At 43.2% G+C, this 14208-nt stretch overlaps 1 protein-coding gene across 1 annotated transcript in view; it reads left to right on the top strand.

The window, feature by feature from the left end:
• Positions 1 to 3591: 3591 nt before the first annotated feature.
• The window catches only part of POLR1B (RNA polymerase I subunit B), a 28199-nt gene continuing 17582 nt past the window's right edge, over positions 3592 to 14208 (top strand). Inside the window, exons 1-7 of the mRNA XM_082642862.1 lie at positions 3592 to 3824; positions 7342 to 7509; positions 7749 to 7895; positions 9098 to 9230; positions 11796 to 11932; positions 12824 to 13047; positions 13622 to 13793. Coding sequence (XP_082498988.1) covers positions 3648 to 3824; positions 7342 to 7509; positions 7749 to 7895; positions 9098 to 9230; positions 11796 to 11932; positions 12824 to 13047; positions 13622 to 13793 — 1158 coding nt within the window. The 5' untranslated portion in view covers positions 3592 to 3647. The remainder of the gene's footprint in view (positions 3825 to 7341; positions 7510 to 7748; positions 7896 to 9097; positions 9231 to 11795; positions 11933 to 12823; positions 13048 to 13621; positions 13794 to 14208) is intronic.

Genomic DNA, 14208 nt, shown 5'->3' with positions numbered 1-14208 from the left:
TGGAACAAAAGATAAAAGCCACATGATCATATCAATATACACAGAAAAAGCATTTGACAAAACAACACTTTCTTTGTAAAAACACTCAAAAAACTACGAATGAAATGGGAACTTCCTCAATTTGATAAAAGGCATCTTTGGAAAAACCCACAGCCTACATCATATTTAGTGGTGGAAGACTGAAAGCTTTCTCCCTAAAATCAAGCATAAAACAAAGATCTAATCTTGCCACTTCTATTCAACATTGGATTAAGGGGTCAAAAGGAAGGAAGGAAGGAAGGAAGGGAGGGAGGAAGGAAAGAAGGAAGGGCATCTAGATTGGAAAGGAAGAAATATAACTATCTCTTTTTGCATATGACAAGACCTAACATACAGAAAATCCTAAGAAATCCACAAAACCTATTAGATCTAATACATGAGTTCACACAAGATTGCCAGAAACAAGATCCATATACAAAACTCAATTGTATTTCTAGACCCTACAAATGAGCAATTTGAAAATTAAATGAAGAAAATAATTCCATTTACATCAACATCAAAAAGAATTAAATACTTAGGAGTAAATTCAACAAGAGAAGTTCATTTGTACACCAAAAACTACCAAACATCTGAAAGAAATTAACACCCAAATAAATGGCAAGACGTCCCATGTTCATAGGTTGGAAGATAATTATTGTTAAGATGAATATAGACCCTAGATTGATCTACAGATTGAATATAATCCCTATCAAATAGCTCAGCTGCCTTTTTTGCAGAAATTGACAAGCCAAACCTAAAATTCATATGGAAATACAAAGGATCAGGAATAGCCAAAGCAACCTAGAAAAAGAACAGAGTTGGAGGACTTACACTTCCTGTTTTCAAAATTTATTACAAAGCTATATTAACCAAGATTGTATGGCATTGGTATAAGAATAGACATACACATCAAGGCAATAGAACTGAGACTCCAGAAATGAACCATCATATTTATGATCAATTGATTTTTGACAAGGTGCTAAGACAGTTCAATGGGAGAAAGAATAGTCTTTTCAACGAATGGTGCTAGAACTAAATATTCACATGCAAAGGAATGAAGTTGGATGTCTTTCTCACACCACATACAAAAATTAACTCAAGATGGGTCAAAGGCCTAAATGTAAGAGTTGCAGCTAAAAAAACAAACAAACAAAAAAAAACACAACTCAGAAGACATCATAGCTGTAAACCTTCATGATCTTGGATTAGGCAATGATTTCTTAGATATGACATCAAAAGCACAAGCAACAAAAGGAAAAAAATAAACTAGACTTCATCAATATTAAAAACTTTTGTGTTTCAAAGGACACAACCAGGGAAGTAAAAGATAACCCACAAAATGGGAAAAAATATTTGCAAATCATATATCTGATAAGTAGTATAGAAATAATACAAAGAAGTATGACAACTCAACAATAAAAAAGATGACCCAGGGCTTCCCTGGTGGGCAGTGGTTGAGAGTCCGCCTGCCGATGCAGGGGACACAGGTTCATACCCCGGTCCGGGAAGATCCCACATGCCACAGAGCGGCTGGGCCTGTGAGCCATGGCTGCTGAGCCTGCGCGTCCGGAGCCTGTGCTCCGCAACGGGAGAGGCCACAGCAGTGAGAGGCCTGTGTACCGCAAAAAAAAAAAAAAAAAAAAAGATGACCCAATTTTAAAATGGACCAAGTATCTAAATAGACATTTCTCCATTGAAAATATACAAATGGTCAATAAACACATGAGAATATTCTCAATATCACTAGTCATTAGAGAAATACAGAAATCACAATTAGATACTACTTCACATGTACTAGGGTGGATATAATTTTTTAAAAACAGAGGATAACAAATACTAGTGAGGACATGGAGAAACTGGAATCCTCATACATTGCTAGAGGGAATGTAAACTTGTACAGCTGCTTTTGGAAAAATTTGGCAGTACCTCAAGAAGTTAAACATGGAGTTACCATATGTCCCAGAAATTCCACTCCTAGCTGTACTACCTAAGAGAATTGAAAACATATGTCCATACAAAAACTTGTGCATGGATATTTCTAGCAGCATTACTCATAATAGCCAAAGGTGGAAACAACCGAAATGTCCATCAACCGGTGAATAGATAAACAAAATATGTATCCATGCAATGGATTCTTCTTCAGCGGTGAAAGGAGTGAAGTACTGATACATGCTAAAACATGGATGAACCTTAAAAGCAATGGAGAGATAGTAAGGATGGTCGACGCTTTTTGTGTTCTGAAGGGGAGAATTCCTGTGGTAGCTGAAGAGGGACACGAGATCAGTGAGCTGTTTTTTTGTTTTAACAGCTTTTCCAGCAAGTTTGTATCCTGATGGAAATGACTGCTCCCGCCATCAACCCTGCATTCTCCTGCCCTCCAGGAGACCCTGACCAAGGGAAAGGGAATGAAGGAAGAGTTTTCCTTAAAAGAAGCAGACGTTGTAAAGGGAGAGAAGGCAGAATTTAGGTCACAGCTGCACGGATCTTGGGAGATTTGATAATGTCAACATAAGACAGAAACAGAAGATAACTTTAAAAAAGTGATATAAGAGGAATTCCCTGGCGGTCCAGTGGTTAGGACTTAGGGCTTTCACTGCCAGGCCGTTTCAATTCCTGGTCCGGGAACTGAGATCCTGCAAGCCACATGGCATGGGATGGGGGTGGGGGAGCAATAGAGGACTGAAAATTACCAGCTGACCCAGGTAAAGGTGAAACTGGGGAAGGAGGACACTTTTGGGAGTGGTGAATTAATTCATTAATTGTGGTGATGGCTTCATGGGTGTATAAATAGGTCAAAACTTATCAACGTGCACCCTTTAAATGTGTGTAGTTTATTGCATGTCAATTATACTTCAATACAGAATAGAGCTGTGACACACACACACATACACACCAAAGATGAAGTTGAAAGACAGCTGCAGGCCGTCCCTGATAAAATCCGTATTCTGGGGAGACAAGTACTTTATAGGACTTACAGATCCTCAAAGGATCTTAAGGCTGGAAGCCCCCTCGGACACCCGCCTTCCCACCCCGCGGGCCCGCCCCGGCCCCGCCCGGCTCAAGACTCCAGTCCAGACGACGCGGGGAGTGGGTAGAGAGGGCAGACCACCGCTTGACCGTCCCAGTGATGAGCCTTCGACTTCAGAGTTGGATAGAGAGCAGTCAGTTTGGTGCCTGACTGCTTTTTCCTTGAAGCCAAGAGTCCGGCTGGGTGTCACCCCAACGGTCTGCATCAGCACTGGATCGCAAAGCGGTCAAGGGAAGAGAGGGAAATCTTTGAACACCGCTCTCGGCCAGCCCTAATAGCACGAATGAGAGCCAAAGAGGTCACACGTGGAATTGCCCGTGGAGCGGATTCCCGCCTTTGGCGTCTCGCGGAAGGGGGATATGGGAAGCGGCGGTGGAAGAGAGGAGGCCTGTCGAGTCCGCCACGCTCCCACTTTGCACAGGTTTAAACCGGCCCATTCGCTCCACGGTATTGTTTTCAAGTCGACCCCGTAAAATCGGAGGACCCAAGGCCGGAGGAACAAGAGGAACTACATTTCCCAGCAAGCCGAAGGCGCCCGGCGCCAGCCATCCTTTCCGGCGCGTGTGGAGCCGTTGCTGGCGTCCGGTGTGCAGGCGAACTCATGGATCCCGGCGGCCGGTGGCGGCACCTACCCAGTGGGCCCAGCCTAAAGCACTTGACCGACCCCTCTTACGGGATCCCGCGGGAGCAGCAAAAGCCAGAGTTGCAGGAGCTGACGCGGGCGCATGTCGAGTCCTTCAACTACGCTGTGCGCGAGGGGCTCAGCCACGCGGTGCAGGTGAGCGCGGCGTCCTCAGGCGAACCCAGGCTCCCCTCAGCTCTGGGTTCGCCTGCGCCCCTAGCCCCTGTTCCAGGTGGGCGGAGGAGAGGGGCCCGGCGAGGGCAGGCGTGGGGGGCTTGTGAGGCGTTGGAGGAGGGCCGGGGGAGAGGTGATTGAGGCTCGGGGCCTGGGAGGGGGAGATCCAGGAGGCGGGGGGAATGGGGCACAGGCCGCGGGCAGGGGTCCCAGAGAGAGGGCTGGGAGGTCACAGTATAATTTCAAATAGTTGTAACTCCTTGACCGTGCTAGGCTCAGCGCGGGTCTGTGTTGAGGAAGGTATCAGTGAGGCATAAAAAAAGAGGTTCCGTAGGGACCGTTTGGTCCACAGGAAGTGATTGGTACCATCATTACGTAGCATTTGCTCCACATTAAAGTGACTGGTCTAGAGGGTGATGGTACCAGAGTTCAGGTGAAGATGGTGGGGGGAGGGTCTCATTAGTAAGCATCCCCATGTCTCCAGGCACTGGGCTCTAAGGGTGAGGGAGAGGCAGGCCTGTAAGAGACAGTTCTTGCTTGGCATCATTTTTTGGGTGAGGAGGTGGGGCTGTGAAGGCAGTCGGTGCCGGTACACTGGAGCACTGCTCTGACAAGGGGCGGCCGCATGGTACTCCGGGAGCACAGAGGAGGTCCAGCTAGTCCAGGTGTGTGAGAAAGGGCAGGATTACACGCATTGAAGAGGAAAGGGCGTTCCCTCCAGGGGAAGTGAAGGAGCACAGCTCAAGGGGACTCTACCCTGTGCTTTTGTTGGGTAGGGCTTGCATTGGGGGAGGGGTGGAGAGAATGCGGAGGGCCGTGCCAGTCTCTGATGCTTGAACTCTATTCCGCAAATAATATGGAGCCATTGAGGCTTCTTCGAAGTTTAATTATTCCTTGACCTCTTTGCAGAAGACAAGATATTTTGTCTGATGGGAAATAATCATTTCTGTCATGCCTGGACTCATTGTATCATGTCTATGAGAAAAATTATACGTCTACTTAAAAGTTAACTGGCCCTGGGGTTTATGAAAACAATAAAAAAGAGCCCAGTGTTGAGATGATCAAGGAAGGTTTGACCTAAAATGATGGAGCACGTTACACAAGAGATTTTTATGGATAATATGTGGACCAGCAGTTCTCAAACTTTTTGGTCCCAGGACCCCTTTCCACTCTTAAAATTCTTGAGCGATTCCCGAAGAGCTTTTGTTTACTCTATTAGAAACTGAAATTGAGAAATCTTAAAAATACAAATTCATTGTAAAATAGACCAATTTTATATTAACTCTCTTTATAAAAAATATTTTCTAAAGCAGAAATGAAATTAGTAGATGAATGATACTTTTGTGTATCTTTTTAATGTTTGGCTTATTAGAAGACATATGGATTCTCAACTCTGCTTGTATAGTCAGTCTCTTTTGATATGTTGTTTTGGTTGAAATACATGAAGAAAATCTGACCCAGATAATGACGCTGCAATTTAGTGTTTGAAAATGTTCCATAAAGCACAATAAGGTAAATGACTAATGTTTACAAAACCAAGGGGAAAATAGCCTTCATCAGATCTTGTTTTGCCCAGTTTCTTTGGAGTAGATTCCTCCATCTGTGAGTGCAAGTTGATATGTCTGTCACATTTGTGAATTGCCTACTTGCTAAAGTTTATTTGTAACTCCCAAATCAGTACTCACCAACATCTGCAGGGACAAAAAATTTGAGTTGCCCATTGTACAGCCATCCCAGCTCAGCTCCAATAAGGTGACACTCTTGCCTTCTTGTTTCAAAATAAACACTAAATACTAAAAATGAGATAGTAAGAGAGATACACTCATTTTTTTCCAGCAGATTCAAAGTGTTGTTTTCAAAGTTTCTTCCGTTTTTCACATTCATATGTTTTTCTTGTTGGTGTTGCAGATCCCGGGTGCTGCAGCTAAGAGCCAGTGCAGCATGCATGCATGCATAAATAAATAAATAAATTTAAAAAAAGAAAGAAAGAAAGAAACCCACATAAAGCAAGGTTATGTATTGATCAGTTGATGAAATGCTGTGATCAGAGACTGGCAGGAACCTAACTTTGTATTTCCCCTGAGAACAGAGGTTCAGAATTCACTGATTCAGCGCTTGTGGTCACTTTATGGACCATAACTATCTTGAATAATGAGAATTGGCTGTGTTGAGATATAGATAGTGCAGCAAATGGCTGGAGAAAGTGAATCTTCTAATCTCCTTTTGTAAACTAATGCTCTATCCTGAAATAGGAAATATGTTCAATTTTTATTTTAGAATAAAATACTGAATTCTAAAATACCAGCTTTAGATAAAATTTTAAAGTTTAGAAAAGGTCAGTTGAACTCACGTGAGGTGGAAGAACCTCCCTCGTATTCTTAGCTCCTTTTTTTTTTTTTTTTTTTTTTTTTTTTGCTGTACGCGGGCCTCTCACTGTTGTGGCCTCTCCCGTTGCGGAGCACAGGCTCCGGACGCGCAGGCTCAGCGGCCATGGCTCACGGGCCCAGCCGCTCCGCGGCATATGGGATCCTCCCAGACCGGGGCACGAACCCGTATCCCCTGCATCGGCAGGCGGACTCTCAACCACTGCGCCACCAGGGAGGCCCCATTTTTTTTTTAACATCTTTATTGGAGTATAATTGCTTCTTGGCTCCGTTTTTGGCATTCTTGCTATTTTAGCATAAGGCCAGGAGGTTGTTCAGAGTTGATACGTAGGAGAACTCAGTGATTCCCCTTCCTCAGTTCAGCAGCGCTCCCCCCAGGGAGTGGTACAAAGAAGCAACTGCTGTGGAAGGGGATGAACCGCCATGACCACCACCAACCCCTTGCATGGCTCTGGCTTCAGTATGAGGCCACCGTGGAATGAAATGTACAAAGATCAGCCTAAAGAATGGCATTATTAGAGTGTCTGTTGCTAAATCAGTAGGGTGTGTCCATATCCTTGCTCTGTTAGCAGGAGTCCCATTTGTCTTGCTATGCATGCAGAGGGTACAAGGTAAGAATGGGAGGGGTGGGGGAGAACTTAGGAGTTTGAGATTAACATATACACACTACTATATATAAAATAGGTAAACATCAAGGACCTACTGTATAGCACAGGGAACTAACTATACTCGATATCTTATAATAAACTATAATGGAAAAGAATCTGAAAAAGAATAGATGTGTGTGTGTGTGTGTGTGTGTGTGTGTTTTATATATAAGAATAGAGAAGTCAAGCACTTGGTTCAGAGAACAGCTTTGTTCTGTACACAGCTGTATCCCTAGAACCCACTACAGAATCGGACATGTAGTAGACAGTCAAAAAAAATCTTGTTAATGCATTACAGTTTTAGGTACTTAGGATATGAGTAGACTGGATGTCGCTTTAGCTGTTGTTCAGATGTGTCACATTAGCATTATAGCCATCCATGCTTATAGAACACATGGGATTTGAAAGAGTCTTAGAGAAAACATACCTTGGAAATGCAAGCAGTTCACAGTGTGAATTGTATTTCAGGCCATCCCTCCCTTTGAGTTTGCTTTCAAAGAGGAGCGGATCTCCCTCACTATTGTGGATGCTGTCGTCAGTCCACCCACAGTTCCAAAAGGGAGCATCTGTAAAGAGCTCAATGTTTATCCAGCAGAATGCCGGGGCCGAAGGAGCACCTACCGGGGAAAGCTGACAGTGAGTACAAGAGACAGTGTATGACTTGCACACTGTACATTTTTGAGAATAAGCCTGGTGCCTAAAACAGTTGATACCAGAATTCTCCTTTCTTAGTGCTGTCATCCAAGAGATCCCATCTTTTAAATCTAAAGCATAAAAATCATTTAGTTTCTTAATCTTTTCATATACTCATTCTTGTAGATCTGGATACTTCCTTTTTTACTAAATAATTTTTTTTCTCTCTTATTTTCATTTAGGCCGATATCAGCTGGGCAGTGAATGGAATCTCAAAAGGAGTCATTAAACAGTTTCTTGGCTATGTTCCCATCATGGTGAAATCCAAGCTTTGCAACTTATACAACCTTCCTCCAAAAGCCCTCATCCAGCACCACGAGGAAGCAGAGGTACCTACAGGGGTCCCATGCAGTAAAAGGCCAGGTGACGGTAGAAAGCGCCTGAGCTGGGAGAGGGAGGACAGGAAGCTTGTCGGGAGTGCGGGAGGGGTGTCCGGATTTCTTTCTCTGCTTCAGTCTCTGGATAGGTAACGTGGGGCATTGATGTTTTGTCTGCACACTGCATAAGCCTCATAATGAGTCTCAGATGAGACAGTGTATGAAAAAAAAACCACTCCAGTTAGAGAATATTATTATTATGGGGAAACAATTGGTAGGCTTTTCCTACCAACTGATACATATTGAGATATGTATTTGGTTTTTTTAAAGCTGTCTTAACCCACATATCTGTCTCAAATGTCTGCTTTACCCACAGTCAGATTCTGTGGACGTATTAAATGCTTCATATACCTTCCATTCAAGCCCTGTTAGGTGGCTTTGCAGTATTAAGTTGAAGTCATCAAGACATGCAGACTCTGCTTACAACAGGGGGCTGTGTTGTGTGGTGGGAAGAGGGTTTTGGTGGCAGATCTGGGTTTGACACCCAGCTGTTCCGCTTACCAGTCCCGCACCTTTGGGAAATTTAATCTCCCTGAGCCTCAGTTTTCTCTTCTGAAAATGGGCACATAGCTCTCTCTCATTATTATGGGATTAAATGTTATGCTGACATAGAGCACTCAGCGTGATATGCCTGCTTCATAGTAGCTCCTTATTAATTACAGAAATGTTCTATTAACTTACTAAATATTAAAAATATTTTCCTATTTAGCTAATCCAAATTTCTGGTTTCCAGAGCTTTCATACAGTCAAAAGTTTTTTAACTTACTCAAGAAACCATACTTGTCTGGAAGCTAAACGATAATTGTTTTCATCTTTAGACTTCTCTTTGGAATAACTTGTTTTTGTTTTTTAACATCACTTGAAGACTGCAGTCATTTTAGGGACAGAAAGGCAGGTTAGGTCCAGGTCTGGTAGAAGAAAGTGCTATGATTTTCTTCCATAGTTTTCTCCCAAGTCTCTACAGCCTTTTTAATGTGCTTAAGAAGACTTAATAAAGTCTGCAGTTTCCAAGGGATCCACAGTTCCTCTTGCCCAAGTGCACCTCTTCTGCACATCTGTTTAGGAATGAGGGTGGTGATTGCAGTTGGTCAGTTTCATGTTTACGGGTAGTTATATATCTCTGTTTAACAAATTTTAATTCGTCTCTTTGGCAGGAAATGGGAGGCTATTTTATAATCAATGGCATCGAAAAAGTCATCCGAATGTTGATTATGCCTCGCAGAAATTTCCCCATCGCAATGGTAAGACCAAAATGGAAAAGCAGAGGGCCTGGCTATACTCAGTATGGTAAGTTGTAGTGATTTTTTGGAATGTTCTTTTAGAAAAATTTAAGCTATTTTATTGGGTCGGCCAAAAGGTTTGTTCGTTTTTTTCCGTAAGATGGCTCTAATAGCAGTTAGTTGTCTTTAACTTCACTCGAAGCAATTTTGTTAGATTGTACGTGACAGCTGTCATATCAGCGTGCATTTAAAAAAAGATTTATCAAAATTAGTGAATTTTTGTGTAGCCATTTTAATATTGAAGGTGGAAGAAAAAAAGCAACATTTTTCAGCATATTATGTTTTATTATTTCAAGAAAGGTAAAAACGCAACTGAAATGCAAAAAAATTTTTGTGCAGTGTGTGGAGAAGGTGCCATGACTGATCAAACATGTCAAAAGTGGTTTGCAAAGTTTCGTGCTGGAGATTTCTCTGGAACATGCTCCACGGTCGGGTAGACCAGTTGAAGTTGATAGCGATCAAATCGAGACATTAATTGAGAAAAATCCATGTTATAGAACTTCCCTGGTGGCTCAGTGGTTAAGAATCCACCTGCCAATGTATGGGACACGGGTTTGAGCCCTGGTCCAGGAATATCCCACATGCCGCGGAGCAACTAAGCCCATGCGCCACAACTACTGAGCTTGCGCTCTGGACCCTGCGAGCCACAACTACCGAGCCCGCGAGCCACGACTACCGAGCCCACATGCCACAGCTACTGAAGCCCGTGCGCCTAGAGCCCATGCTCTGCAACAAGAGAAGCCACCGTAATAAGAAGCCTGCGCACCACAGTGAAGAGTAGCCCCTGCTCACCGCAACTAGAGAAAGCCTGTGCACAGCAACGAAGACCCAAGGCAGCCAAAAATTAATAAATAAAATAAATAAATTTTTAAAAATCAACATTATACCATGCGGGAGATAGCTGACATACTCAAAATATCCAAATGAAGTGTTGAAAATCATTTGCTTTAGCTTGGTCATGTGAATCGGTTTGATGTTTGGGTTCCACTTAAGTTAAGCGAAGAAACTTTCTTAACCTTATTTCCGCATGCGATTCTCTACTGAAATGTAATGAAAACGTTCCGTTTTCAAAACAAATTATGATGGGCGATGAAAAGTGGATGCTGTACAATAATGTGGAACAGAAGAGATCATGGGGCAAGTGAAATCAACCACCACCAACCACACCAAAGGCCGGTCTTCATCCAAAAAAGGTGATGTTGTGTATATGGTGGGCTTGGAAGGGAGTCCTCTATTATGAGCTCCTTCCGGAAAACCAAACGATTGACTCCAACAAGTACTGCTGCCAATCAGACCAACTGAAAGTGGCACTCGACGAAAAGCGTCTGGAATTAGTCAACAGAAAACACATAGTCTTCCATCAGGATAATGCAAGACCACATGTTTCTTTGATGACCACGCAAAACTGTTACAGCTTGGCTGGGAAGTTCTGATTCACCCCCTGTATTCACCAGAAATTGCTCCTTTGGGTTGCCATTTACTTTGGTCTTTACAAAATTCTCTCTCTTTTTTTTAAATAAAATTTATTTTATTTATTTATTTTTGGCTGCATTGGGTCTTTGTTGCTGCACGCAGGCTTTCTCTAGTTGTGGCGAGCGGGAGCTACACTTCGTTGCAGCGCATGGGCTTCTCATTGCAGTGGCTTCTCTTGTTGCGGAGCATGGGCTCTAGGCATGCAGCCTTCAGCAGTTGTAGCACGTGGGCTCGGTAGTTGTGGCTCACGGGCTCCAGAGCGTAGGCTCAGTAGTTGTGGCGCAGGGGCTTAGTTGCTCCGTGGCATGTGGGATCTTCCTGCACCAGGGCTCAAACCCGTGTTCCCTGCGTTGGCAGGTGGATTCTTAACCACTGCGCCACCAGGGAAGCCCCAAAATTCTCTTAATGGAAAAAATTTCAATTCCCTGGAAGACGGCAAAAGGCACCTGGAACAGTTCTTTGCTCAAAAAGATAAGTTTTGGGAAGATGGAATTATGAAGTTGCCTGAAAAATAGCAGAAGGTAGTGGAGCAAAAGGGTGAATACATTGTTCAATAAAGTTCTTGGTGAAAATGAAAAATATGTCTTTGATTTTTACTTAAAAACTGAAGCACGTTTTGGTCCACCCGATATTAAAAAGTAGATGCATCCAAGCAGAGTCTTTGATATTTTTCTCCCATATATGTATAATTTTTTGTTTTTCTGTTAAGCATTTCTGTGTTATAATTTCATAGTGGGAAACCTTTCTACTGTGTTCAGTTTTTTTTCAAACTGAATGAACACATGTATTTATGTTACTGCTTACGGTGCTGGAGGACGGCTGACTTGGCCAGGTGTAGGTACAGGCCTTGGAACTCTTCTGGTTCAGGGTATGTGGCACTCCCCTCGGTCTCTGGCTGACAGTGACCTGGCCTCTGTTTGATCACTCTCCGTGACAGTGCCTGGCTTCACAAGATAGCATTTTGCATTCATGAGCCTTATAGTTAAACAATTTATTCTTATCATTGAGCTAAAAATCAGTCTCTAATTGTAGCCATGCATACTATACTTAATGGTAGTATTGCTGAGTTTCTGACTATTTGCTCTCTTTGTTTAAATAGGAGTTTCAATGCACTGTGTGAGGGAAGAACATTCCGCCGTCAATATGAACCTTCACTACTTGGAAAATGGCACGGTTATGTTGAACTTTATTTACCGGAAAGAACTGTTTTTTTTTCCTTTGGGATTTGCACTTAAGGTGTGACTTACTGAATATACTTCTTTCGTTAGGGAGTGAGTCTTTGGAAGTGGTGTCCTATGCAGGATGGATAGGTTGTCCTCGTCAGAGTTCATGCTGTTCTGGCATCTACTACTGCTTCATAATAAGTTACCTCAAGAAATTTCCTGGTTGTCCAATGGTTAGGACTCCTCACTTTCATTGCCGAGGACCTGGGTTCGATCATTGGTCGGGGAACTAAGATCCTGCAAGCCACATGGTGCGGCCAACAAAAAAAAATATTTAACTTAAAAGGCAGTTAAAACATCGCTAAACATTTCTCTCGCAGTTTCTGTGGTCAGGAGTTTGGAAGTGGCTCCAGATTTGGGCAGTTCTGGCCAGGGTCTCCGGAGGTTGCCGTGAGATGTCAGCGGGGGCTGCTGTTGTTTAGAAGGCTTTCCCGGGGCTGGAAGATCCCCTTCCGAGGCGGTTCCCTCATGGCTGGCAAGTCACTGTGGGCTGTTGGCAGGAGGTCTCAGTTCCTCTCCATGTGGGCCTTTCCACAGGCTGCTTTGAGGCAGCTGTCTTCCCCAGAGAGTTAGCCAAGAGAACAAGGCAGGAGCTGGAATGCCCTTTACGACCCTGCCTTGAGAGTCATGCTTCAACTTTTCCACCATATTCCATCGGTCACACTGGCCAGCCCTGGCTCAATGTGGAGGAGACCAAGGTTGTGGATACCAGGAGGTGAGGATCATTGGACCATCTTGGTGTCTATCATACAAGCATTGCCCTGATTTTGAAGAGCTCACTTAGATTCAGCGATAGTGGAGAGCTAATTTTTCTCGGGTATTAAAAAGAACAGAATGGTTACTAAATGATTAAGATGGTTTAGTTATTAGCAATTTTTAAAAAGAACCTTTTTTTCTTTTCTAGGCACTTGTCAGCTTTTCCGATTATCAGATTTTTCAGGAGGTCATCAGAGGAAAGGAAGATGACTCTTTCTTTAGGAACTCTGTTTCTCAGATGTTAAGGATCGTAATGGAAGAGGGATGTTCCACACAAAAACAGGTCCTTAGCTATCTGGGTGAACGCTTCAGGGTAAAACTCAATCTTCCTGACTGGTACCCAAATGAACACGCTGCAGAGTTTCTCTTCAAGTATGTGTGCTTTTGTTTATTGGGGGTGGAGGGTGTCCATGCTTCCTTGTATTGATGTAGCTGGGGCTGAGTCATCTGGGAATCAAAATGGCCCTGGGGGTAGGGTTCTGGCTTAGCAAAGTAGGGCCTAGATTTGTTTCTGCAGTCATCCTCGCCTTTCTTTTTTCTGGTAGCTTCATACCTTCTGTTGTACTTTAAAACTTTTGAAATAACTTCAGACTTCCAGAATTGCTGCAAAAATAGTACACTGGACACTCTCGTTCACTAGTTCTTAACATTTTTACCACTTTGCTTTGTTGCTTTCTCTGCATATCATCAACGTTTTTCTTTCTGCATCATTGAAAGTTGCGGGCATCACGTCCCTTTATTTCCCTAAGGCTAGGACTTTGTCTCCTGTAACCACTGTGTAATTATTAAAGGAGCCCTGCTCTAGACCAGCGCTGTCCGATCTGTATCCACGAGCCACATGCTGAGCATTTGAATGGCCAGTGCAGCTGAGAAGCTGAATTCAGTAGGACATCGAGTAGTATCAGCAGCTGAATCGTTTTTAAGCTTTTTCTTTCTCTTTTGGCAGCCAGTGCATCTGTATCCACCTGAAATCCAACACTGAAAAGTTTTACGTGCTTTGTCTCATGACCCGGAAGCTCTTTGCTTTAGCCAAAGGAGAGTGCATGGAGGAGAATCCTGACAGTTTAGTGAATCAAGAGGTCCTGACCCCCGGGCAGCTCTTCCTCATGTTTCTGAAGGTAAATGCAGGCTGCTTTACCCCAGAGCAGTCGTACCTCTTGTGGGATGATGTGGCCATTTCCAGCAGTATTTTTTTTTTTTGAGGGTATTAAATTGTTTATTTATTACACATGATAATGGATGATACACAAGCTTCATTCCCATCTATATCTGGTACCATAATCCAATTTAGATACATTGCATAGGATATGCCAACAATCATATTAATAATCAAAAAACTCCATCACTTGGCTTGGGTGACCCTTTTCACAGTGAACTCCAGGTCACGACGCAGTAACTGTCAGTTCAACTACACCAAGGTTTCGGAAGACAGTAGCTTCTCCACCAAAGCAGGTTGTAAATAAATTTTGAATGGAACCTGGCATCACCCTGAAGGAACTCTAACTTCACACTGTTGGGGTAGTTTACCAAAAT

The sequence above is a fragment of the Mesoplodon mirus genome, assembly GCF_964341445.2.
Source record: "Mesoplodon mirus genome assembly, chromosome: 14".
NCBI lineage: Eukaryota > Metazoa > Chordata > Mammalia > Artiodactyla > Ziphiidae > Mesoplodon > Mesoplodon mirus.
This window is presented reverse-complemented; position numbering and strand designations above follow the sequence as displayed.